Source organism: Eschrichtius robustus, chromosome 10, assembly GCF_028021215.1.
Source record: "Eschrichtius robustus isolate mEscRob2 chromosome 10, mEscRob2.pri, whole genome shotgun sequence".
Lineage (NCBI taxonomy): Eukaryota > Metazoa > Chordata > Mammalia > Artiodactyla > Eschrichtiidae > Eschrichtius > Eschrichtius robustus.
The window spans coordinates 12,872,577-12,899,428 of record NC_090833.1 but is presented as its reverse complement, the minus strand read 5'-3'; the positions used below and the strand labels follow the sequence as shown (position 1 = coordinate 12,899,428).

The 26,852-nt window shown below is 44.2% G+C and overlaps 1 protein-coding gene across 5 annotated transcripts in view; it reads right to left on the bottom strand.

Annotated features, from left to right (window-relative positions):
* Positions 1 to 26,852, bottom strand: part of TTLL11 (tubulin tyrosine ligase like 11) — a 267,536-nt gene that overhangs the window by 214,288 nt on the left and 26,396 nt on the right. For 4 of the 5 annotated variants that reach the window (XM_068553149.1, XM_068553144.1, XM_068553147.1 and 1 more), the window contains exon 2: positions 3,135 to 3,231. The exons of the other annotated variant lie outside the window; for it this stretch is intronic. In XM_068553149.1, coding sequence (XP_068409250.1) covers positions 3,135 to 3,231 — 97 coding nt within the window. The remainder of the gene's footprint in view (positions 1 to 3,134; positions 3,232 to 26,852) is intronic. 5 annotated transcript variants of the gene reach the window in all.

Sequence of the window (26,852 nt, the reverse complement as noted above, 5' to 3'; positions counted from 1 at the left end):
TATCCCTAGCCCAGACCAGTGCTTGGCAGATGGCTGTCCCCAGAGATCCCTCCCTGGAGCCCCCTCCTCCTCTGACAAAGTCCCCTCCTCAGGGTGGGCTCTCAGGCACCACCCGCCACGTGTTGCCATACATCTCAGACCCAGAAACTCAGCAAAAAAATAGTTGCTTGCAAAGCTGAGAATTGACGGTTCTAGGCTTTCTTAAGGCAAAGACATATCTAAATCAGATTATTTTTAGTGAAAGTCTTAATTCATCAGTTAAGATATAATAACATATCTTGAAGGAAATTGCCCATAGAAAAGTGGCTAAAATCTAATGTGCTGACACGAACGAAATAAATTACTTCCATATGTGTATCCAAAAGTTTTCAGTTTATTCAGCATGTGAAGTGTTTATCCTTGCCTGGCACGTCCACTAGAACTTGCTCTAAGTAATACACAATGCATACAAAATGCATCTTCAGAATAATGGGATATATCAGAGACAGAAGATAAGCATGGACGCCAACTGGAGCCAAAGGACAGACCATTCTGGAATCACCCCATCGCTAAGGATTGTTGTCTTTCACAGGGCAAAGGGTGTGGCGGCCCTGGTCCACTGCCTAGAGGCCTGCTTTGTCATTGGAGCTAATTAATTGCTGTTAGTAAAGTGGAAAATTGTACATACCTACCACTGGCACATGGAATATGAGATGGGGCAAACGTGCTTCTTTAGAATGAATATTCTTATATCACCTTTAATGAAACTAGTCCTTTGAGTGTATTTTTTTCTGTATTTCTATTTGCATCCCAAATGTAGAGCTATAGCGACTCCTTTCCTACTCTCGGCCATCAGATGAGGCGTGAGCAAATGGGGAACATGTCAGTGAAGCCTCATTCGACCATTCATGTCTTGGGAACTCTGTCCATATTCAAAGGGTTGTTCTCTTCCAAATTATGTTCTCCCAATATCCCAATAAGTCCTTTTAGTGGCATCAAACGTCATCTTTTATGAGCAGCAAGACAAAGAAAATAATAGCTATTCCATTAAACTGTGCAAGAACCCTGGCTGCAAGAGTCCTCCTTGTTCTCTGACAAAACACTTTCTCCTCTAAGAACCAATCTGAACTTGGGTTAATTTTCTAGCTCTGTTCCCCAGGAAACCAATAAAGGGAGAAAGTTAGCTGTGTGACTAGACAACAAAGCATATGGTTAAAATGATCCCTTATTGGCATCTTGCATAAATACCTGGTAGGAAGCCACAGCTCCGGGCTTTCCTGAGTGTAGGGAATCTTGTAACTTAGCATGACCCTGGTGGGGACCCTGGAAGCTGTGCTGTGGAGGAGCTATGTGAGCTATTGGCTCCTACAGGGTTTCTAAGTCAAGGTAGACCCACATCCACCAACATGGATCTTGTCTCTTTGCATCTGAGCTTTCACTTGAGGAGCCAAAGACTAGCTCTGGAACCCTTGCCATGACGCCACTGAGAAGAAATGTATGACACTGACTGGCTGGCAAGCTGTGTTTCCTGTCCTGTATCCTTGTAAGTAAATCTGAGCCAAGTGGCCCATGGTGGTCTGTTTGCTTAGTTGAAAAACCTGCTAGTGGACATGGCATAACTTGCCAATGTATAACGTATGGATATTGGGTTTTCTGAGAGGTATTTTCTTAAAGACGTGGCATGGAATGCCAAAGAAAAAGAATAAGTTGATCCTCCTCTTAAAAATAAGCGTAAATGAAACAACTAGAGGAAACAACTACACTCTGGCTGCAACTACGTAAAAGTGATACATAAACATGGTTAAGGTTTGGGAGAAATTCTAGAAATATTCACCTTGTGGTTTTGTTAAATGAGGGATGGGATTCAGGGTGATGTGCTTTTTAAAAATTATATATTATTGTATCCTATATGGTTTGTGCCTGTTATGTTAAAACTTCTGAAAATAAGTGGGACCCCTTTGGCTGGGATCATACCCAGATTAACCAAATGTCCCCTTCTCCCTACACATGCCCACTTAACTTAACCACCCTCTTCACTTAGCCATTCAAAATAATGAATAGTAATCATGGCAGAAGAGGGTGGTAGAGATTAAAAGTAAAACGGAAAGGTATACGATAGGGGGGAGGCTGGGAGCGGAGTGAGGGGGCATCTCAGAGTGTTGGCTGTGACACCTATGTGGCACCGAGGCCCCCTTGCAGTCTCACTAGACAATAGCCTCACTAGACAATAGTCTCACTAGACAATGCCTTCAGGTTAAAGGCAGAGGCTGTCCGCAGCTCCTGTTCCCAGTACGGAGACTGGTGTATTTCGATTTTTAAATGGTACCTGCAAATAGGATACTTAAAGAAAATGGAAGCTGCGAACCCCATTTCTGTGATACCGTCCCAGAATTTTAGTACGTCTGTTTTCCGTCTCCTGAAAATTAAATAGAAAATGAAATGGTCTATTTTATTTGTTTGTTTATTATTTTAGTGCAACATGCTGCTTTTATTAATGTTAGACTAACTCTGTAGGGGAAACGGTTCATTTTATTGCTTTCAGGTCCTGCTTTCTCCTTTCCCTCCAATGGGCATCATACTAGGGCTGCCTCCAATTTGCCATCAGTAGGTGAGACAGCAGTTACGGAGGGCCTCGGGTGTGTCTGGGAGGACTGCAGGAGCCGTGGGAACATCCAGAAGTGCAGGAGGCACGGCCCCTCCCAGGAGCTCACTGTCTACCTGGGCAAGCCGCACACGTAGACGTATTCAGAGTGCACATTCACTGAGTCATTGAAATGTTCCAGAAACTATGGTGAGTGCTATAGTTTTTTTTTGGTCTATTTTTTTTTTTCCTTTTGAGAATATAGTCCCCTCATGACACCCCCATATCATATCTGAAATGCAAAAGGTGAAAGTCATGTTCTTCCGCGGGTGGAATTAGACCAGAAGAGCCTGTCTTTTTACGTTTTGGAACCTCCAGTCTTTAAACCCTTGGTGGGTCAAGTCCTGATCACCTTGCCTCCCAAGGTCACGGCACTGAGGCAGCGTGTAGGCAGTCATTCCCAATTAAGAGCCCTCCAGTTTGATGTCAGAACACTGTCGTGTTTTTGCCGAAGAGCGTACCCTGAGGCTCAGCCCTGGAAACATTTTTAAATGCCAACAATAACAGCGGATACCTGGAAACTTGTTCACTAGACCGGAGAATATGTCACTGTCGTGAAATGAAACTCCATGCCAGTAGATGTCACAAGGCAAGCGTCGGCCAAATGGGAACTAGAAGAAAGAGGGGAAATGTGATTAATGACGGGAACAAGAAGAGCAGCTCCGGCACCGAGGGTCTCTTCTGTACAAACTCTCAGCGGCCTGGCACACATCACATGACTTAATCCTCATAATAAGCATGTGAAGTTGCTGACCTTCTTTCCCAGGTTACAGGGGAAGAAACAGATTCAGACGGGCTAAGTAACTGTCTCAGGGTCACAGCCACTGCGAGGCAGAGTTCTGATTCCGCGTGGCGGGCACTATACTAGTGACCTTACAGGCACCCTTTTGTCAGAATCCTCATAACCATCCTAGAAAGCATGATGCCCATTTCACTGATGAGAAAATTGGGGCTGAGAGGGGTAATGTAACATGCCCAAGGCTGCACAGAGCTGGAAATGGGAAAAGTCAAGATCTGAATGCAGGGCTGAATTCCAAACCATACTTCTCTTTCTCTGAAAACCGCAACATTCAAACCAGTCCCCCCAAAACGAGCTTTCACAATCTCTTTCTATATCTTTCTCTCTCTTCCTCTGTCTCTTACACACACACAAACACACACACACACACACATACGGTCCACAAGGGCAAGATATATTCCCCAGTGCCTAAAACGGTTCCTGGCATTCAACAAAGACTTTTTGAATGAATGAATGAACAAACCAGGAATGGTCCTCTGACTCACGATGAGATAACCAGATTCTCTCTTCCAGGAATATGGAAATCAGAGATGCCTGGCAGCCTCTGCCGGCCCTTGCACTGGAAGTGATCAAAAGCCAGAGCCCGGCAGCTGTGCTTGGCCGTGTGCACAGCCTGACAGAGAAGCAAAGGCAGCCAGTCTGCTGAGAGAGGAGAAAGGAGCAGGTGCAGAGAGAAAAGCAGAGATGAGGCCATGTGGCCCTGGCAACACAGACTGAGTGGCCTCAGTTCCCAGGGCTTCTAGGTCCTCGGCCCAGACCCTTCTGAGCCCGGCTGTCCCTTCTGTCCTTGGATCCTGTAAGGCAGCCTCACACCCATAGAATGCATCCCCTGTGCACAAGCTATAGGGTTTCAATTACTTGCAACCAGAAAATCCCTCGCTGAGACCAAAGGGCCTGCTCTTTCTACTGCATCTTGCTGCCTCTCAACAAGTTCTGCATTTACACAGTGTATTTTTTAAATGCGTAACTCAGATGACCCCCCTTAAGGGAAAAGAGTGAGGACACGTTAGCTCATATTTCAAACCTGCTTGTTAAAAGTCCAAATGAAGAGAAATGTCAACACATTAAATAAAATCATCCAATTTTCCCACCCTAAGACTATAGTTAATCAGAATTTTTATCTGCTCCAAGTTAAGAGGGCTAAGTTCCAGTGAGAGAACACAGCATTACCAACGAAATGGTGGTGACTCAATGCTTTCCAACGATTCCAAATTAAAATGAAGGCAAACAGACTCAAGGCCTTTAAATCATTCACATTATCTGAAAACTGTGCCAAAGTGAGACATATAGCACACAGTCTATTAGCATTAACAACTTCCATCTATAATTTATAGCACTTCACTCATTTTCTTTGCATCCAGTGGACTGAAGTTATTAATTCAGTAGTCATAAATACAAAGAGATATAACATATGTTGTTTTCTTCCAGCTATTAAGTGCTAATACAGAGGAGGGAAAAATAACTTAACCAGGGAGGTTCCTCTAAAAAGCAGACTATCCAAGCAAAGTTTACTAAGATCCAAGTGGCTTTGCTGCCCACACTGCAGGAGCAACACCTGCTCCATGTCAGTGGATCACCGAGGACTCTTTATCACACTTATGATCGCCTTGCAATTCTTGGCACTTTCATGATTCCTAAATCAACCTTTCATTCAGAGCCCTTAGCTCATTCAGTTTTGAGAAACTATCTTTTTCTAAATCAATTTATTCAGTAATTTCTTTGTGCCAGGCACTGTGCTAGGTACTGAGAACACAGAGAAACACAATTTTAAGTAGGTCCCAGGACCTCATAATCCCACGTCTTTTTAAGATCTTTTTAAAAACTGCTTAAACAGCTAACATCATGCTCAACGGTGAAAAACTGAAAGCTTTTCCTCTAATATCAGGAAAGAGACAAGGATACTCACTTTTGCCACTTCTCTGCAACACAGTATTGGAAGTTCTAGCCAGAGCAATAGGCAAGAAAAAGAAGTAAGAAGCATCCAAGTTGGAAAGGAAGAAGTAAAATTATGTTTGCAGATGACATGATCTTATAAGTAGAAAATCCTAAAGATTACACACACACACACACACACACACACACACACACACAAACTCTTAGAAATAATAAATGAATTCAGAAAAATTGCTGGATACAAAATCAATACAGAAAAATCAGTTATTTTTCTACATATTGACCATGAACAGTCCAAAAAGGAAATTAAGAAAACAATTCAATTTACAATAGCATCAAAAAGAATAAAATACTTAGGAATTAACCAAGGAGGCAAAGACTTGTACACTGAAAATTACAAAATGATGCTGAAAGAAATGAAAGACACAGGGCTTCCCTGGTGGCGCAGTGGTTAAGAATCCGCCTGCCAATGCAGGGGACAAGGGTTCAAGCCCTGGTCTGGGAAGTTCCCACATGCCGCGGAGCAATGAAGCCTGTGCGCCGCAACTACTGAGCCTGCGCTCTAGAGCCCAAAAGCCACAACTACTGAGTCCTCGTGTGCCAACTACTGAAGCCCGCGTGCCTAGAGCCCGTGCTCCACAACAAGAGAAGCCACCGCAATGAGAAGCCCACGCACCGCAACGAAGAGTAGCCCCCGTTCACCGCAACTGGAGAAAGCACGCACTCAGCAAGGAAGACCCAACGCAGCCAAAAATAAATAAATAAAATAAATAAATTAATTTTAAAAAAAAAGAAATGAAAGACACACATAAGTGGAAAGATGTCCCATGTTCAAGGATTGGAAGACTTCATATTATTAAGATGTCAACACTACTCAAAGTGATATATAGATTCAACGCAATCCCTACCAAAATTCCAGTGACCTTTTTTTTTTTTTTTTTTTGCAGAAATAGAAAAATCCATCCTAAAATTCATATGGACTATCAAGGGATCCCAAATAGCCAAGACAATCTTGGAAATGTCATACTTCCTGATGCCAAAACTTATAACAAAGCTACAGTAATCAAAACAGTGCATTAGACAACAATGAGATACCACTACACACCTTAGAATGGCCAAAATCCAAAACACTAACAACACCAAGTGCTGAAGAGGATGTGGAGCAACAGGAACTCTCATCCATTGCTGGTGGGAATGCAAAATGGTACAACAACTTTGGAAGACAGTTTGGCAGTTTCTTACAAAACTAAACATACTCTTACCATGTGATCCAGCAATTGTGCTCCTTGGTATTTACTCAAATTAGTTAAAAACTTATGTCCACAAAAAATCCTCCACGCAAATGTTTATAGCAGCTTTATCCATAACTGCTAAGACTTGGAGGCAACCAAGATGTCCTTCAGTAAGTGAATGAATAAATAAACCGTGGAACAGCCAGACAATGGAATTTTATTCAGCACTAAAAAGAAATGATCTATCAAGCCACGAAAAGACATGGAGAAATCTTAAATGCATATTATTAAGTGAAAGAAGCCCATCTGAAAAGGCTACATACTGTATGATTCCAATTATATGACATTCTGGAAAAGGCAAAACTACAGAGACAGTACAAGGATCAGTGGTTGCCAGGGGTTAGGAGAAAGGGAGGAATAAATAGGTAAAGCACAGGTGATTTTTAGGGCAGTGAAACTACTCTATATGATACCATAATGGTGAATACATGTCATTATACATTTGTCTAAACCCATAGAATGTACACCACCAAAGGTGAACACTAATGAACTATGAACTTTGGGTGATAAGAATCTGCAATGTAGGTTCATTGATTTTAACAAATGTACCATTTTACTGTACCGTTTTTTTGATAGTGCATATGTGAGGGTAGTGATTATAAGGGAAAAAATCTTTCTTCCTTCTGCTCTATTTTGCTGTGAACTTAAAGCATCTCTAAATCATCTCTAAAAATGCTAAAAATAAATCTTAAGAAACAGTATGGTACTGACATAAAGACAGACATACAGACCAATGGAGTAAGATAGAGAACCCAGAAATAAACTCTCACATATATGGTCAAATGATTTTCAACAAGGATAACAAGACTATTCAATGGGGGAAAGACAGTCTTTCCAACAATTGGTGTTGGGAAAGTTGGACATCACATACAAAAAGTTGAAGTTGGACCCTTACCTTACACCATATACAAAAATTAACTCAAAGTGGGTCAAAGGCCTAATCATAAAAGCGAAAACTATGAAACTCTTAGAAGAAAATATAGGGGATAATTTTCATGACATTGGACTTGGCAATGATTTCTTGGATATGACAACAAAAGCATAGACAACAAAAGAAAAAAATAAATAAATTGAACTTCATCTGAATTAAAATTTTTGCATCAAAGGACACTGTCAACAGAATAAAAAGGCAACCCATGGAATGGGAGAAAACATTTGAAAATCATAAATCTGATAAGGGATTAGTATTCTGAATATATTTTAAAAACTATAACTCAACAAAAACAACCCAGTTAAAAAATGGGCAAAGGACTTAAATAGGCATTTCTGCAAAGAAGATATACAGATGGCTAATAAGCACATGAAAAGATGCTCAACATCACTAATTATTAGGAAAATGCAAATCAAAACCACTTACACCCACTAGGAAGACTATTATAAAAATAATAATAAAAAGGAAATAACAAGTGTTGATGAGGATGTAGAGAAATTGGAACCCTTGCGCGTTGGGAATGTTAAAAACCACTGTGGAAAACAAAAATTATCACATGATCCAGCAATTCCTCTTCTGCGTATATACCCCAAAGAACTGAAATCAGGGATTCAAACAGATGTTGGTACACAAATGTCCACAGCAGCATTGTTCACAATAGCCAAAAAGTAGAAACAGCCCAAGTGTCTGCTGATTATCGATCAATAGGTAAACAAAATGTGGAATATACACACACTGTACAATTACTCAGCCTTAAGAAGGAATGAAGTTTTAACACCCGCTACAACATAGATGAACCCTGAAGACATTATGCTAAGTCAAGTAAGCCAAACACAAAAGGACAAATGTTGTATGATTCCATTTCTATGAGGTAACTGGAGTAGTCAAATTCACAGAGACAGAAAGTAGAATGGTGGTTTCCAGCGGCTGCGGGGAGGGAAGATGGGGAGTTATTGTTTAACGCGTACAGAGTTTCAGTTTGAGAAGATGGAAATGTTCTGGAGATGGATGGTGGTGATGGTTGCACAGCAACGTGTATTTAACGCCACTGAAGTGTACACTTAAAGATGGTTAAGATGGTAAATTTTATGTTATGTATATTTTACAGTAAAACAACAGCGACGACAAAACTCTCTGCTTGCACCCCACCCCCCAGGCTAAGGGGCCATTCATGGCTCTATTCTGAGCTCTCTGGAGCCTGGAATGCTGCGTGGATTTTCACAGGGCAATTGAAAATTGACAAGTGCTTCTAAGACTCCCCAGTCCCCATTTTTCTCAAGTTCACCACCATCCTCCCAGTTACCTGGGTTCTAAATCTGGGAATCATCTTTCCTCTTCTCTTCTTCAAACCCTTTTGGAAAAAGCACTGGATTTGGGGTCAGAAGACCTGAGAGTTCTAGACTTGTCTCTGTTCACTTACTATCTATGAGAGCTTAAGTAACCAGGACCTCTGTGTCCTTGGTACACTGAGATGAGGAAACCACCAGGTAGTGACAGGGACCAAACAAGATAATGGAAATGAAAGTGCTTTGTACACGCCACAGAACAATACGAATCTGAGTTCATCATTAAGTGTTTTGCTCATTAAGTGTGAGGAACCTACTTAGTGGCACAATGTGTCTCAGGTGCCAAAGACACACGGGAACACGTCTGCCTTCATGGAGCGCACAGTCCATGGGGAGAAAGGGTTGAATCAAAGTCACACCAGTGTATCACTACAAAGCCCGGTGAGGGCTGTGAGATGAGGCCCGGAGAGGAAGGAGAGCCCAGGGGACTGAGCACATCCGGGAAGTCAGAGGAGGGCACCCTGAGTCAGGAGACCACGTGTCCACCAGCCTCTTTTCACTTTCAAACGTATCCCAGTTCGGGCAACAAATTAAACGGTCACTTCATTCCTGGGAAAGGGCTATTAGAGCCGAGGTTGGAAGGAAGATCAGGTACAAGGTGAGGAGGAAGAGTGTTCCAGGCAGAGAGAACAAGCGTGTGAAAGCCCAGAGGCGGGACTTACCGGGGCCCACGCGAAACCCTGCAGGACTTACCGGGGCCCACAGGAAACCCTGCAGGAAGGTCAAGGTGGCTGGAGCACAGCAGACGAGAGGAAAGGAGTGTGAGACGGGGCTGAAGACTGAGGCAGAGGCCGCGCACGCGGGCCTGCACCCCAGTGCCCAGTGGAACAGTAGGTCGGTCCTGGGGGAGGAAGATGACTCGCTGGGCAGGCTGAGTAAGAGGGACCAGAGAGAGAGCGAGCATGAGCCCTAAAAGGCAAGGGGAACAGTGTGAGTGTGGCTGGAGGTCAAGCAAGACGGGAACTTAGACGTGATGACATGAGCGCTTCGGAGCCACTTCGGTCCTCAGTGATCACCTTGCTGATCTCTTCAGCACGTCGTACCATGCTTATAATTTGCCTGCACTGTTAAGTATTTCATGTGTAACCCTTATGTCCCTCATAACACTACAAATTTCTAGGACCACAACAATTGGACATACGGTCTCAGGTCCCCAGTGATGTGTAACCAGGCATCCAGTGGGCTTTAGGCCCAAGGAAAATGAGAAGCATAATCCTGAGAACCCTTCTGAGGCCCTCTTCCTCCCCAATATCCCGCGGGTCAGCAAGTCTTCTGGTTTATCTCCTCATTTATTTTTAAGTTTCCTCTCCTTCCTTAATCCCCAATGCCTTAATTCGAGGCCTCCTTTCTCACTGGGATGAGGACCACACCAGCCTCCTCCCCAACCTTCCTCCTCCCCGCCCCCCCAAAGTCTCCCCTTCCTGTCTACTCGACACCCAGAGGGATGTGTTTTTAAAGCTCTGACCATGATACTCTTTCGCTTACAACTCTTCCCACATCAAAGCTCCAAGCCTGGTCTCAAAGACACTTCCCGAACTCCCCTCTGCCAACCCGTTTGCTTGAGGTTGGGCCATGGACACCTTGGGCACTTGCACTGTTACTGCCAGACTACTTTTGACATTAAGTGTACAGCACTTTTCTGTTTTCTGGCCTGAGTTTCTGCATGCCATTCCTTTCGCCTGGGATCTTCTGACTCAGCTTGACCATCCGTGAAGCTGTCTCACCAGCTCTCCCTTCTCTGGGGCCTCCATCACTTACACCCTTCACAGGTCATTCAGCAGCAGCTCGTCTGTCAGTCTGTCTGCTTTCCCACTCTGTGGACTCTTTGAAAATGAAGACACCTTCCTAATCTTGTGTATCTCTAACACCAAGCCAGAGACTTTATTTTTAACCTCTGTGAGGTCAAGAATCACTTTGAGATTCTCTCCAGGAAAACACACATATGCACAGAATTTTCCATGTGATTTTAGGAGAATTCAAAGACTCCCTGAAGCCCCTAGCTGTTCACAGACACCATTGTTAGCAACATCTGCAGCATGTTTCATGAATGAACACTTGAATAAAGGAACCTGTGAATAGCAGCTACTCAAATGCACTTTCATCACCATCATCATTAAAGTTAGCATTTATGCGATGCTTATTTCCATGTCTATGTTAAACTCTTTATATATATTACCTCATTTAATCCTCACAACAACCTCATGAGAAGGGGTTTCCTATTAACCTACTTACAGATGAAGAAACCAAAGTTTGGAGAGATTAAATAACTCTCCCAAGGACACAGAGCTAGTAGGGGCAGAGTCAGGAGCACATCCATGTCTGTCTGATCCCAAGGCCCAGGCTCTCTTTTTTTTTTTTTTTTTAATTTATTTATTTTTGGCTGTGTTGGGTCTTCGTTTCTGTGCACGGGCTTTCTCTAGTTGCGGCGAACGGGGGCCACTCTTCATCGCGGTGTGCGGGCCTCTCACTGTCGCGGCCTCTCTTGTTGCGGAGCACAGGCTCCAGACGTGCAGGCTCAGTAGTTGTGGCTCACGGCTTAGTTGCTCCGCGGCATGTGGGATCTTCCCAGACCAGGGCTCGAACCCGTGTCCCCTGCATTGGCAGGCAGACTCTCAACCACTGCGCCACCAGGGAAGCCCAAGGCCCAGGCTCTTAACCACTGCACACAACTGGTCTTGAACTGATCGCTACGGTGGTCATTTGTCACTCACGGACTATAGTAACTAACCTACCCTGCACCCCACATGCCACCATCTTTGCCACAAAGGAACTTCCTCCCCCAGTGCATATAGCTGTGTGGACCCAAAATCCTCTTCCCTCTGGCCCAGAAGGACTAAAAAAAGAGAAAAAAACCTTGCAAAATAGCCAAGTTCTAATGAGAACTTGAGCGTACGTCCTTTGAGCATATTTGTGCTTGAGGAACTGATATGCTGGTCACTCTTCTAACGGCTCAAAGAGCAAGTTGAAACCCTCCCGAGGGATTTTTGTAAAATGCAGTTTCACAGTGAATGCTGATGAAAGCACAGTTCACATTTCTATACTCTGGGAACGACCTTCTTCATAAAGCTTCTTCATGAACAGAAAACCTTTCAAGTGATTGGGCATAAAAGTGGCAAATAAGCTTTGATATGGGCAAACATATGTGTAAAGCATCTTCAGGGGGAAATGACCCAAACTGCTGCTTTAAAATGAGTGGCCCCAAACGCTCAGGGGAGGGGGACACAAGGAAGGTGTAGCAGCCAGAGCAACATGCTTGGACTAGGAAGACCCTGGCTCAAGCCCCTGACCCACCACACTCCTCCCAGAGACCTTGACACGCTGACCTTGCCCCTCTAAGCCTCAGCAGCTTATCTACAATGGAAGAAAATGGCCACAATAAAACCTGTCTACCTCCCGGGCCGTTATGTAGACTGAGGTAATGCCTGGGAAAGCACTTTGTAAACAGTTGCTGTTATATGGGATAGTTATTATTTTTAATGTCCAAGGAAATCACCCCAATGAGTAACTTCTATTAAAAAAGATGCCAACCACGCAGTGGTTGAGAATCCACCTGCCAATGCAGGGGACACGGGTTCGAGCCCTAGTCCGGGAAGATCCCACATGCCACGGAGCAACTAAGCCCGTGTGCCACAACCACTGAGCCTGCGCTCTAGAGTCTGCGAGCCACAACTACAGAGCCCGTGTGCCACAAATACTGAAGCCCGCATGCCTAGAGCTCATGCTCCACAACAAGAGAAGCCACCGCAATGAGAAGTCTGCACACCACAACGAAAGAGTAGCCCCTGCACGACGCAACTAGAGAAAGTCCGCACGCAACAATGAAGACCCAGTGCAACCAAAAACAAATAAAATTAAATAAAAATTAAAAAAAAAAAGATGCCAACCAAATATCAAGCATCATTAGGACAGCTCTTGAATAAGAACACCAACACCGCGGTGGACCTGTACTTGGGAAACCTTCCACGATGCCCTTAAGCAGAGTTAATAGATTTCTCTGCACTTTGTGGATGCCTGTGGTCCAGCCGCTGCCTTGTAGGGTGTTTATGTTTACATGACTGACTCCCCACCCAACAGAATGCTTCAGGGTAGAGACATTTTACTCTTCTTTCTACCCTCTCCCCAACCTACCCATCGGTGGGAAGCAGCCTCTAAGATGGTCTCCACTGATTCCTGCCTCCTGGAATTCATACCCTGTGTAGTCTCCTCCCACACTGTCACAGGCTTGATCTATGTGACCAGTAGCAGCAGCAGAAGTAAGGGAATGTCACTTCTGAAGCGCATCTTTATACAAAGACCGTGCCCTCCTCTCTCTCTCAATCTCTGTCTCTCTGTCTCTCTTTCTCTCTCTCCTATTCTTCTCTTTCTCATGATCACTTGCTTTGAGGAAGCCCAGGGAGAGGTAAGAAATCAAAGCCTCCTGCCAGGGCTTCCCTGGTGGCACAGTGGTTAAGAATCCGCCTGCCAGCGCAGGGGACACTGGTTCGAGCCCTGGTCCGGGAAGATCCCACATGCCACGGAGCAACTAAGCCCATGCGCCACAACTACTAAGCCTGTGTTCTAGAGCCCACGGGCCACAACTACTGGAGCCCGTGCTCCGCAACAACAGAGGCCACCGCCGTGAGAAGCCCACACTCCACAACTAAGAGTAGCCCCCACTCACCGCAACTAGAGAAAGCCCGCGCACAGCAACGAAGACCCAAAACGCAGCCAAAAAAAAAAAAGCCTCCTGCCAACAGCCATGTGAGTGAGCTTGGAATTGGATCCTTCAGCCTCAGTCAAGTCTTCAGAGACTATGGTTCTGGCTGACAGCTTGATTACAGCTTCATGAGAGGCTCTGAGCCAGAACCCCTTTAAGCCACTCTCAGATTCCTAACCCTCAGAAACTGTGTGAGATAAATGTGTGTTGTTGTAAGATGCTGAATTGGGGGGAACTTTGTTACGCAGCAATAGATAATGAATATACCATTCCAGTTTTAGAACAGGGTCCAAGAGAAAGGAAGCATTCGGAGAATCAAGTAATTTAAGACTCATATAAACTTAAAATGAATATAATACTTACTATTTATTGAGCACTTAATTATGTGCCAGGTATCTTACATATATGCCTCCATTTTGACATGAAAAAATACAATCCCATTGCTAATAAGTGGCAGACCCAGAATTTGAAGCCATGTTGGTCTATTTCCAAGGGTTGTGCTCTTTCAACTCTGCTATGCTGGATGGATGGATAGATGGATTAATCTATGAAAAACAACTGAGCACATACACCTATTAAAAAATGAGTTGTGATTAACACTTCAAGGAAGAATGGAGCACAGAAGAGTCCAAAGAAGGCCAGTTAAGACAATGAAAGGACTGAGCAATTGTCCTTCAAGGATGGACTGAAAATATAGCACTCTTCTTCAATCAAGAAAGCAAGCCGATGGTGAAAATTCTGGTGGAAACCCACCAAATCCTGAAGGGTGCGCCCAGATGGAACACGGTTCTATTTGCCAAGTATGAGCGTATCAAAAGAAGGGGATCCCCTTTTGAGCCAGAGAGAGGGAGACCAGCTCACTCCTCTTCTCTGCTGCTCGCATCCCAGCTAACAGCACCGCTCTCCTCCCAAACAGATGACAAGAGACCCAACTGAGGGGCCACGGGGAGATTCCAGGCTCCCTCCTGCCAGTGGAAAATGTGGCTGATGAGAAAAGGCCTCCCCGTGCTGGTGAGGGACCTGCCAGCTTCCTGATGGCAGCATCTTCGGATGGGGCTGCGGGGAAAGCCCACACGTGGGGCAACTCCAAGCCTGTTTCCTCAGTGGGAACAATCATGGCAATGTGATTGGGTTATTAGATGGATTAATAATGTGTTTAGCACTGTGTCTGGCACACAATGCCTGGCACACAGTAGGTGTTTTTAAAAAGCTAGTTTCCTTCATTTCTCCCATCCTTTCCCATCACCCTTTCCCATACCTATTGGCTGGTAAGATATTACCCAAAGGAGCTGGTGGACAGGGGTGTTCTCTAGGACTAGCCCAAGGTTAAACGTGCATATGTTAGCTCGGGGCATTTAGAGCCATGCGGGTCTTCCTGTGTGTGCATCTAACTCTAGGGAAAGCCTGTACATGCACAAAAGCTCTTTGACTCGAGTTCAGGAACCTGGATTCAAATCTCAGGCCTGGTAACTACCAAGGGCCTTAGTTTCATCACCTGAGAAAGAGGACCAGCAAACCCTCCCTCACAGGAGGTATGGTAAAGATGAAAAACAACCCCGTAAGCGAAAGGATGTTTGTGAACAGCCTGGCACATAGTAGGAGCTAAGTTAGTCCAATTTAGAATATTGAGAGCGGGTTGCTTAGATTGTTCGTCACCTAATTAAGTCCCTTGGTGAGAAGGGCAGAGAGGAAGAGTCCTCAGTTTTCCCCGATGGTAGAGAAAGCAGAGGCTGGCCCTGCACAAATCCACTTCTTGAAAAACAACAGGGAATCAGACATAGCTCCAGGAATGCAGGAGCCAGCCTGGGGGTGGAGGCAGCTCGGTAACAGATAAACACGTTCTGTGTGACAAAGTGCTGTGTCAGAGCCCAGAAGGAGCAACTGCTCCTGCACCAGGTGAGGGAAGTTTAACCGAGGAGGGACCATTTGAGCTGGGTGTGAAGTTGTTGTCTGCCAGGCAGAGATGAAGAGAAAGAGAAGTGCGTGCCAGGCAGGGCGTCTGGGAGAGCACGGGGTGCCCGCAGCCCAGGGGCAGTAGAGAGACAGAGCTGGAGAGGTCCACACGGCCCAAGTGATCGTGAGGGGCTCACAGGGCAGGCTGAGGAGCTTGAACTTGATTCTGCAGGTGGAAGAGAGCCCAGGAAGTGCTCAAGCAGGGCTGTGCAGACCCTGCTAGGATGGAGAACGGAGGGGAGGTAGAGAGAGACTGGGGGCAGCCAGACCCAAGAGGGAGCCAAGGCTGGGAGAAAGGGGATGGGGTGGGGGGATGACCCAGCCGAGAGAAAAAGGGTGCTCTGGAAGTAGGGGTGGGGGAAGGCACGGGGGAGTGAGAGCACATCAGCATTTCTAAGAGGAAGAACTGCTCTGACAGCCCCTGCACTTTGAAGGAGACCCGTCTCCTGTGCCCGCGTGGGCTGACATTCCTGTCTCACCCACTCCACGCTCCTGGTCATTGGAGACTCTGACTGGAGAGGATTCCGCAGGCATAACTCGCACTCTGAGGAGACTTCTACTTTAATAGAGGCGCCGTCTGGCTCCAGTGGGTTTCCGGGGAAGACAATAATTACTCATCCTCTAATAGAGCCAATAAATATAGCAAGGGGATAAGTAATTTACAACCTTCTGCTGGAAAGCAGCAATTCTTGTGATCTATGAAGTTTCTTTCCCTGTTCACTTCTTTGTTATTGCAAATGTGATACTCCCAGTAAGCGTGCCATGTGTTGTTCGCTGAGTTAATCACCAAAGCATGTTGTATTTTTTATTAAATCCATTCATTATAATTGACTCACATGAATTAAAGCTGGAGGAGCTGCAGTGATGAGGGCTGTCGTCCACCTTTGCTTCTGCTTCTCATCATAATACTTTTAATGAGATCAAAATGGTTACCAAACAATTTAACCACAGAAAAAAGGCCCACGTTAGCAGGAGGGGAAGATAACCTTGCCCCTTTCATAATTTCCTTGCCCCATAGCCACCTCGTCCAGTTATTTATTCTGGTGTCTGATTTCCCACCCGTAAAGACCCTTTATTAGTGGTAATTATATTAGGCAAAGGAAAAAGAAAAACTTCACAAACTTCTAAAGTGATTTACTTCTTGGTTTGCAGTTTTAATTACAATTCCAGTTTATTTAGCAAATAGGTCTGAAAAGATTAGATACCAGTTTAGCATGATTTTCTTTTTCCACTTTCCAATTCATAAGGGTGACACAAACAACAAAATAGCCACACTAATGACTCTTCCTCCGTCCCATCATAATTCAGCCTATGGAAAAGAGCTCCAATATCAATTATAAATTAACTCCAACATGCTTTGCAAAATTCTCCATAGTAATCTCCCTGGTCGCTACTCCTTCACTGTGAGTAAATGATATCAATTCACCGCAAGGCCTCAGACTACCCAGTCTCTTCCACATCAAAACTTCAAATGTGTTTATTAACTGGAATGGAAACAAAGCAAATCAGGTCTGCTGATTCCAGCAGCACATTCCAGCAGCACTTCCTCCCACCTGGGATATCAAACTTTTCCCAAAGTCACTCCTGACAGCTCTTAGGGCTGCTCATCCCCAGTTGACCAGCTACCCAGGCCAGTTCAATACTTTCCACAATGGCAACTCCCACCAGAAAGCCGGTCTAAAGGCACCATGTCTAGCTGAAACATCAATTCATTCAACATACAAGCAAGTCATGCCTTTGAGCCGGGTGACACACTCAGGGAATGCTGAGAGGTGCCACATTATGGGAGCAGAGGGTTAGTGGTAGGAGACAAAGTTGCAGAGTGAAAACAAGAAGACAAAGGATGCAGTCCTTACCTTCAGGGAGCTCGTAGTGCAGCGGCTGAGTCCGACCCATGAACAGATCATTGTAATGCCTACAGCCACATCTTACACAGCATCTACTATATGCCTGTGTCAGAGCTAAGCTCCTTCCTCACACTGTCACTTTTAATCTCCACACAGCCTGGTGAATAGCAGTGTGTCCCCATTTCACAGAGGAGGCAACTGAGGCTCAGAGAGCTGACTCTTGGTGAGAAAGAGAGAAGTTGCCAGACTAGACAGGGAAAGGACTTCCCACGGGAGGAAGCAACAGCATATGCAAAGACCTAGCAAAGAGCAGCCAGCAGCCTGGAGATCCAGTCCTCCTGTCTGTGGACACCAACTTGCTGAGCCGCCTTGGGCATTATTGGATCTCTTGGGCCTGTTTCCCTGTTTGCCACATACAGGGTATTTCCTATTCTGTAAATCTACAAGGGCCTGCTCTTCGTTTCCAACAACCGACTATGACTTGGGCTAACCCTAAAGCACCCACTGCTGTCTTAATAATGTACTCAAGGGACAAAGAAGTTTCCCAGAGGACTTACTTGCCGCCTAAACTCATTTGTTCCTCCTGACCCACAAAACCAGCCTGTAAACTCCCAGAGACAGGCCACTGCTCTGAGAGCCTTGAGTCATACCATCACATGTTACTAAGAAGAATTAATATAATTGTACCGATAATTTCTATAATAATAAAAATTGTAACGACTATTTACTGAATTTATATTATGTGCTGCGTACTTTATGTGTGCTATCTCAATTCACCCTCACAACAGCACTCTCAAATAGGTAGACATACTGCCATTCCATTTTACAGAAGAGGAAACTGAGGCTCAGAGCAATTAGATAACTCAGTCTCTGGGAGTGCATCCAGTAAGTGACAGAGCAAGGACAGAATCCAGCCCCATTAAGTCTTCAGTCCCCAGAGAACTAAGCCTGGAAGAAATGAATAAGGTTCCTGTAACAAGCATAAGTTTCCAGTGACAAGGAGGTGTATATGACGGCTGCTGTGTGCAGGGAAGGTGCAGGGGAGGGGCCGGAGTCGGGGAGTTGGCCCCGCTAGGAGCTCTCCAGAGTGCTGAAATGCCTCTGCTAAAGTACTCTGACTCACAGCACCTTCCACCTGGGCGTCCCTGCTTGTCCTAACCCTCACCTCCTGGTTTCAGTGCCCAGTAGGGCACTGATGGAATAGAGTGAACGAAAGTGGCAGTACACCTGGGAGAGAAACAGCTAACTTTTAGAAGTAGTGAGCTTGAACGGATGACGGGACATCTAATTGGAACTATCCTACAAGGGACTAGAAATTCAGGAGTGGGAATGCAGGGAAGTCAAAGCAGGAGGTGCAAATTCGTGAGTCACAAAAGAGAGAACTGAAGAAAGACTGAGTGCGTTCTTGGAGTGGTTGCTGAGAAAGAAAAGCAAAGGTCCAGGAGCAGAGAGGGAAGAGGACTCTTCCTAGCAGTCCTGGACAGTGGGTACCAGGAACAAATAACTAAACTCTCCAACCCCGATATTGCACTGAAATGTGTTCAGAGAGGGCAGAATTGCGTTGCCTGTAGGTTTGAACCTGTGAATAAATAATCACCACCACTCCTCAACTCCTCCCCCATACCCCCTAAAAAAGGAAGAGGGAATGACAAAGTAGTCAAGGGAAAAATAGAAAATAGCCTGCCATATGGTCACATGATTCAAGTTAATCAAGGTCATACCCACTTTTTTTTTTAACAAGTTCCAATGAGTTTCACTGTAGGGTTTTTTTTTTCTTTTCTTTATTTCTTCTTTTTTTGGCTGCGTTGGGTCTTCGTTGCTAGGCGCGGGCTTTCTCTAGTTGCGGCGAGCGGGGGCCACTCTTCATTGAGGTGCACGGGCTTCTCATTGCGGTGGCTTCTCTTGTTGCAGAGCGTGGGCTCTAGGCGTGCAGGCTTCAGTAGTTGCAGCACGCAGGCTCAGTAGTTGCGGCATGCAGGCCCTAGAGCATGCAGGCTTCAGTAGTTATAGCTTGAGGGCTCTACAGTGCGGGCTCAGAAGTTATGGCGCATGGGCTTAGTTGCTCCGTGGACATGCGGGATCTTCCCGGACCAGGGATCGAACCCGTGTCCCCTGCATTGGCAGGCGGATTCTTAACCACTGTGTCACCACGGAAGTCCCATACCCACTCTTACTTGAAGTAAAATGGCTCCTTATAAATTTGAGAGGTCACACAGAAAGACTCTGAGCCTCTCTTTGGCCTTTCAGACCACTGATCCTAAAGGCTTGCATGATGGGATATTTATAAGCACATCTCTCCCCCTACTGGCAAAAGAGATATTAGAAAAGCACATTTATTCTATGGCTGCATCCTCACTTCTACCCTCCTACACACCTTACATAAGAATAGTTATCCTCTTTTATTAACTTAGTCTTTCATTCAAGTATCAGCGCAATTTATGCATCAACTCGATGTCAGGCATTAGGAATTCAGAGAAGAATAAGGCACAGCCTCTGTCCTTGGGATTGGAAGTTGTAAATAAATCACAATGCAAAGTGGCAAACGCTCCAGCAGATGAGGGTCGAAGGGCTATGAGAGCATGAAGCAGGGTGTGAGTTATTCTCCTGGGGAGAAAGCTGTGGTTTGGTAAAAACTTGAAAGATGAGCTGGAACTTGCCAAGCCCAGAAGCCAGGAAGGTAGTCTAGGCTGGAGGAGCCCTGTGTGCAAAGGCATGGAAGCATGAGGGAGCATGCTTAGAAGTCTCTCCAGGGCAGGAACAACATCTTAATTATCTCTGAATTCCAGGTGCCTGGCCCAGTGCCTGGGAAGGAGTGGCACGTAATAGATGCTGGAGGAACGGATGGCATGTAGTTCAGTGAGGAGGAATAAAGCATGACTGTGGGGTCTTGCAACAGAAGGAGAATTGAGTGGAACCAGAATCTATGAACCTCAAAACAAATCTTGATGTGAAACTGCTCAGCATACAGCAGGTGCGTGCAGAATTTGGTCATTCATTTCTGCAGCCCAAGGCTTGATAATGATCAACATGTCTGTCTCTCCATAGGTGTGGGAAAGGACATGCAAGCCCTCAACATGGGCCAGTTCAAGAGTGATGGGCTAGTTCACAGCTAGAGGCCACCTTACTGCTTAGAAGTTTAAAAGGAATTATCAGCAATAACAATCTAAATGTGATGGGAGATGGGGGAATATATGAGGATCCTTTATCAAATTTTGGAATCTCCTTTTGTCTCTGATGTTGAGCTGTGTTGTCAAGCTACAAATCTCACTTTTCACAGCTCAACACAGCCAGTAGCTGTGGCAGAAAGTCCTGCTTTCACCAGCTCCTTGAGATGAGAGTTGTTATTCCTCTACTTAAGTATTTAAGCCACACCTTTTAATTTACTTAATGAACTCAGAACAGATTGATGGCTCAGCTCAGTTGGCAATGACAGCTAGTATTTCCCTGATGACCAGATAATTAGGCAACTGCATTAAGTATATGTCACCCTGATCAAACGACAAGGTTTATTAAGACAAAGCCAGCCTACTCACGGCTTTCGGTCAGCTTCCCCAGAGCGCAGGTTTTTAAGCACTCTGCTATCAGTTTAAGCACCTCTCTATTTTCACAGTGTTATAAATCCGGTGCTTTCCCAGTGCACCCTGAAGAAATAGGGCCAGTAAAATTAGCTTTGGAAAAAATCTGTATCCTATTGCAAATAATGATTAGTAGAAATATTGTAGGATTAAGAATCAAGAGACCGGGCTTCCCTGGTGGTGCAGTGGTTGAGAATCTGCCTGCCAATTCAGGGGACACGGGTTCGAGCCCTGGTCTGGGAAGATCCCACATGCCGCGGAGCGACTAGGCCCGTGAGCCACAATTACTGAGCCTGCGCGTCTGGAGCCTGTGCTCCGCAACACGAGAGGCCATGATAGTGAGAGGCCCACACACCGTGATGAAGAGTGGCCCCCACTTGCCACAACTAGAGAAAGCCCTCGCACCGAAACGAAGACCCAACACAGCCATAAATAAATTAATTAATTAATTAAAAAAAAAAAAAGAATCAAAAGACCAAGATTCTTATTCTAATTCATTCATTCATCCACTCAACAAACATTAATTTAGTGCCTATTATATGCTAGCTACTGGGCTAAGTGCTTGGATATAACGAAACCGCCACCACCACATGTGCTGAGCATTTTCTGTGTCCAGGCACGGTTCTACAGTTCACAAAGTCATTTAACACGCCTTACAACCCTGGAGCTTTGTACTGTTATCACACCCATTTTATAGATGAGGAGAGTGAGGCACAGAGAAGTAAAATAATTTGCCTCCATTTTCAACCTCATAAGTGGCAGGGCCAGGGACCAACCCAGCCAGTCTGACTCCAGAGATGAGTAAGATATAGTTCCAGCCTTAGAGAAGCTCAGAGTTTCTTGGAAGGATACACAGACATGTGCACTCAATGGCTCTATGACCCAGGGAAAAACTTTTCATCTCCCTTACTAGTTTTTTATTGCTGCACAAAAAAATTAACACAAACCTAGTGACTTCAGACCATAGCCATTTATTAGCTCAGAGTTCTGTAGGTCAGAGGTCCACCGTGGCTTAGCTGGGTCCTCTGCTCAGGTCATCACAGGCTGAAATCAAGGTGTGGCCAGGGTTGTGGTTCTTGTCTCGGCCCAGGGCCTTCTTCCACGCTGACTGGAAGAATTCATCTCCTTGCCACTGGAGGACTGAGGTCCTCATTTTCCGTCTAGCTGTCAGCCAGGAACCACACTCAGCAGTTGGAAACTGCCCACAGTCCTTTGCCATAGTGACCCCCGTAGGCAGCTCAGAATGTGGTGTTCGCTTTCTTCCAGACTAGCCGGATCGCATCTGTCTGACTTCCTCTTCTGCCACCAGCCAGAGAAAACTGTCTTTAAAGAGCTCGCCTAATTGGGTCAGGCCCACTGAGGGACATCTCCCTTTTGCAGTATAATGTCGCATAATCATGGGAGTGATATCTCATCATATACACAGGTCCCACCCACACGCAAAGGGCAGAGGATTATACACGTGGGAAGGTCCTTAGGGGTTATTTTAGGATTCTGTCTTTCACACTGTCTGAGTTTCACTTTCCTAGTCTGAGGCTAGAATAGATGATAACAGTACTAACTACTACTTGTATCAATAGTGTAATGATTTACAGTTACTAAAGACGTTTTCACATATATTATCCTATTTGAGCCTTACAATCCAGAGTTTGTAACCTTGCTCTGGGAGCAAGGTTAGTCTCGCTGTCTATTGGGAAGAGGAATCCGAAGGTTAGAGGAGTTAACCTTCTCCCTGCCATGCTGGTAGGGCCTGGGAGAGCAAAGACTTAGCGCAGTCTTGCAATTCCAGCATCTGGGCTCGCTCCTCTAGCCCTTGCTGCCATGTGAGAGGACTGGATACAACCGCAGCGGAAAGAACACAAGCTTTGGAGTCAGGCGGACCTGGGTTCAAATCCAAGTTCTGCCCCTTAGGAACTCCGGGGTCTTGGGCAAGTCACTCCTTCTATCTGGGCATCCTCATCTTTAAAGCGGGGGGAGTTGGTCTCCAAGGGCTCTTTCAGCCTCAAATCAGGACAAAACTGCTTCAACTGCACGGTGGAAGATTATTAGCTCCATGATTCTGTTCTCTTGGCTGAGGGAGAACCTCTAACTATACCCTCATCCAGGTATCCCTGTGGTTTGGGTGAAGATCTCCATTTTATTATTTTCCTAGGGCCACCATGGCTTAAAACAACAGAAATTTATACTCTTACAGTCCTGGTGGCCAGAAGTCCATAAACAAGGCACTGGTAGTGTTGGTCCCTGCGGAGGGCTCTGAGAGAGAAGCTGTCCCATGCCTCTCTCCCGCTCCTGGTGGATGCAGGCAACGCTTGGTGTTCCTTGGCTTGCAGATGTGTCACTCCAATCGCCGCCTCTGTCTTCACGTGGCCTTCATTCTGTGTGTCTCTGTGTCTTTTCCTTTTCTGTTTCTTATAAGGACGCTCATTATTGAATTTAGGCCCCATTAATCTGAGATCATCCCATCTCAAGATCCTTAATTTAATTAGATTTCCAAAGACTCTATTTCCAAGTAAGTCATATTCACAGATACCAGTTCGGACTTGGACATATCTTTTGGGGAGTGGGGAGACACAGTTCAACCCACATCATAAATTGTTTTATGCATCCCACCATTGATGGAATATAGGTGCTTTCCAATTTTTCCTTATTACAAAGAACACTGCAGTAAACATCCTCATTGTATCTCTTTGTGCACATGAACAAGAATTTCTCTAGAAGTGGAATTGTTTGGATCACAGAGTATACACATTTTCAACTCTGCTAGCTACTGCTAAATATGTTTGCCAGTCTAATCAATGTGAAATGGTATCTCATCATTGTGTTAATTTGTATCTTCATGATTATACTAGTGAAACTGAATTTTTTTTCAAATATTTATTGGACATTTGGGTTTCCTCTTTGAATCTCTCTCTAAAAAAACTCTAAAGTGGTTCTCTATCAGGATTATCCAGGACCTTCTCAAAAGAGTTGTTGATTTAACAGAGGTGGGCTGGGACCTCGAAATCTGCATGCTGAAAAGCTTGCCAGGAAACTGAAGCCCAGCCCCAGGGAAGGACCACTGTATTAAATTAAACCAGTCTTATTGGCACTTGGTTATTATACCTTCAGAGTGCACTGGGGGGCGCTATCTCATAAAAACCTTGATACTGTATTGATTAAAGGGTGCTGTTGGAGGGATGCCAACCACATGGGGGCTCCTTTATGAAAGCCCTCTGGGGAAATTTCTCCCAGCCCTCAGTGTTAGGAAAAGCTGCACTTCTCTTCAACAACCTCTTCTATCTTACGGCCACCATGACTTAAAATGTCGGACATTTTTTCCCTTGGTAACCAGAAAGTTCTGTGAACTAAAATTTTGATGTTGTCCCATCATTAAAACTGTAAGATCTTTAGATCATGCATTTCTAGATGCTAACTTTTCCCTGATTTCATCTTATTATACCACTTTTATTGTTTTATTGTTCCTTTGCCCTGATTTTCTTCACCTAAATTTTTTTAAAATTTATAACAATGTATAAGTACTTTTGAAAGCTACTTATATGCTTTTAGGGAATAAGATAGGCATAAACACATTAAAATAATTTTAAATTTTACCTTGTGAGAATTAAGTGATAAAATACATTTATGTGAGTTAAGGCCCTTCTTTCAAAACTGACCTGTTTTCAAGATTCATCAATGATAATATCAGTTCTACTGTTGATATTTAACTAGAAAAAATACTTCAAAGATAAACTATTCACAAAATAAGTGAAAATGATTAACGCTAGAAAATGGTAGCCATTCAAAGCTATAGCCATTCAGGTGCAGAAAAGACAGGATTGGGTTTTATAATACAATACCATTCATTTCTTTTTTTTTTTTTTTTAATTTTTAAAAATTTTTTGGCCATGCCACACGGCATGTGGGATCTTAGTTCCCTGACCAGGGATCGAACCCACGCCCCCTGCGTTGGGAACACTGAGTCTTAACCACTGGACCACCAGGGAAGTCCCGTTTCTAAATGACTGTCACTGAGTTTTAAAATTATTATTAATATTACTTATTAATATTAATACTTTATAATATTACTATTATTTAAGACCACCTATATCTAGTTTAGTGGCTTTAAAAGTTAAATTAATTTTCAAAAACTTTCACAAAAATTTTTAAAAGACAGTTTTAACTTCTTGTGGCTCCTGTATTTTTTTAAACAACAGGAAAGCATGCTAATGCTTACTTCACTGTTACTCCAATTCCTCCAGCAAGCTCCTCTGCACTGAGTAGGATAGCCAACCAATTCACTCCAGCTTTTCCAGGATTGTCCTGACTTTAAAACTGAAAGTCCAGCACCCCTGGAACCCCCTTATTCCCAGGCAAACTGGAACAGTTGGTCATCCTAGCACTGGGCCAGCTTCCATTTGCCAAAGTGTGGAGGAAGGCCTATTAATAGCAAGCCCTTCTCCTGTACTTTACATCTGAAAGGTAGTCATACATCTGAAAATTATTCCTAACTGGTAGGGAAAAAAATAAAATTCTGAATGTGGTTCACCTAATAACATCAGCCTGGATTTCACAGCCAAAGGATTAGAAGAAATCTTCACAAGTCAGTGTTCTTATTCTCTTCTAAAGAATTCCAGGAAAAGAGATTCCATAAAGCTACCTTTGAAACCCATTCTACCACCCATGATCTTTTTAAAATATTCATTCAATCTACAATCATATTTTCATTCTCAGCACTGAACTGAATAAAGAAAGCTTAAAGGTACGCTACCCACAGGAAATCAAGTAAAATTATTAGAGACCTCAAAACAGGTCACCAGAACAAAGTTAAAAGTCTGATGGAAGAGTCTTTGGACTTGGTGGGGAAAGAAGACTAAACTCTAAAACCTTAAGAATAAGAATACTGGAAACTTTTTAGAATAGAGTGTCAAGCAAACAGCTTTAAAGCCTTGGTTATAATCTATTCTATTCAGTACAGTAATCCTAAGTGGGTTCTCCAAAGGAAGGCAAAAACTAACATTTATGAGATGCCTACTGTATGCCAGTTGCTCTCATGCTCACTATTTCATTTTAATCTCCCAGTACCCCAATGGATAGATCATATTCTTCCATTTTTACAGAAGAGGAAAGCAAAGCTCAGAGGTCATTCATACCACCCTATGCTAGGTGTTGGGTATGCAACAATAAAGATGAGAGTCATAAGAATAAAATGATAAATATTAAACATAATATTCACAAGTAATAAACATGAGAGTCATGGTTCCTGCTTTCATGAACCTTAGAGTCTAGTGGGGAATGCCAGACACCTAAAAATGATTACAAAAATAATTATGAGTGACCCAGTATGGGGGGAATCTGGGCATGTGCTGGAGAGCTGAAAAATAAGAGGACAAATGGCCATCACCAAAAAAATCTACAAACAATAAACGCTGGAGAGGGTGTGGAGAAAAGGGAACCCTCCTACACTGTTGGTGGGAATGTAAATTGATACAGCCACTATGGAGAACAGTATGGAGGTTCCTTAAAAAACTAAAAATAGAACTACCATATGATCCAGCAATCCCACTCCTGGGCATATACCCAGAGAAAACCGTAATTCAAAAAGTTACATGCACCCCAATGTTCATAGTAGCACCATTTACAATAGCCAGGACATGGAAGCAAACTAAGTGTCCACTGACAGAGGAATGGATAAAGAAGATGTGGTACATATATACAATGGAATATTACTCAGCCATAAAAAAGAATGAAATAATGCCATTCTCAGAGACATAGATGGACCTAGATATTGTCATACTGAGTGAAGTAAGTCAGACAAAGATAAATATATAATATCAGTTATGTGTGGAATCTAAAAAAATGGTACAAATGAACTTATTTACAAAACAGAAACAGAGTCACAGGTGCAGAAAACAAACTTATGG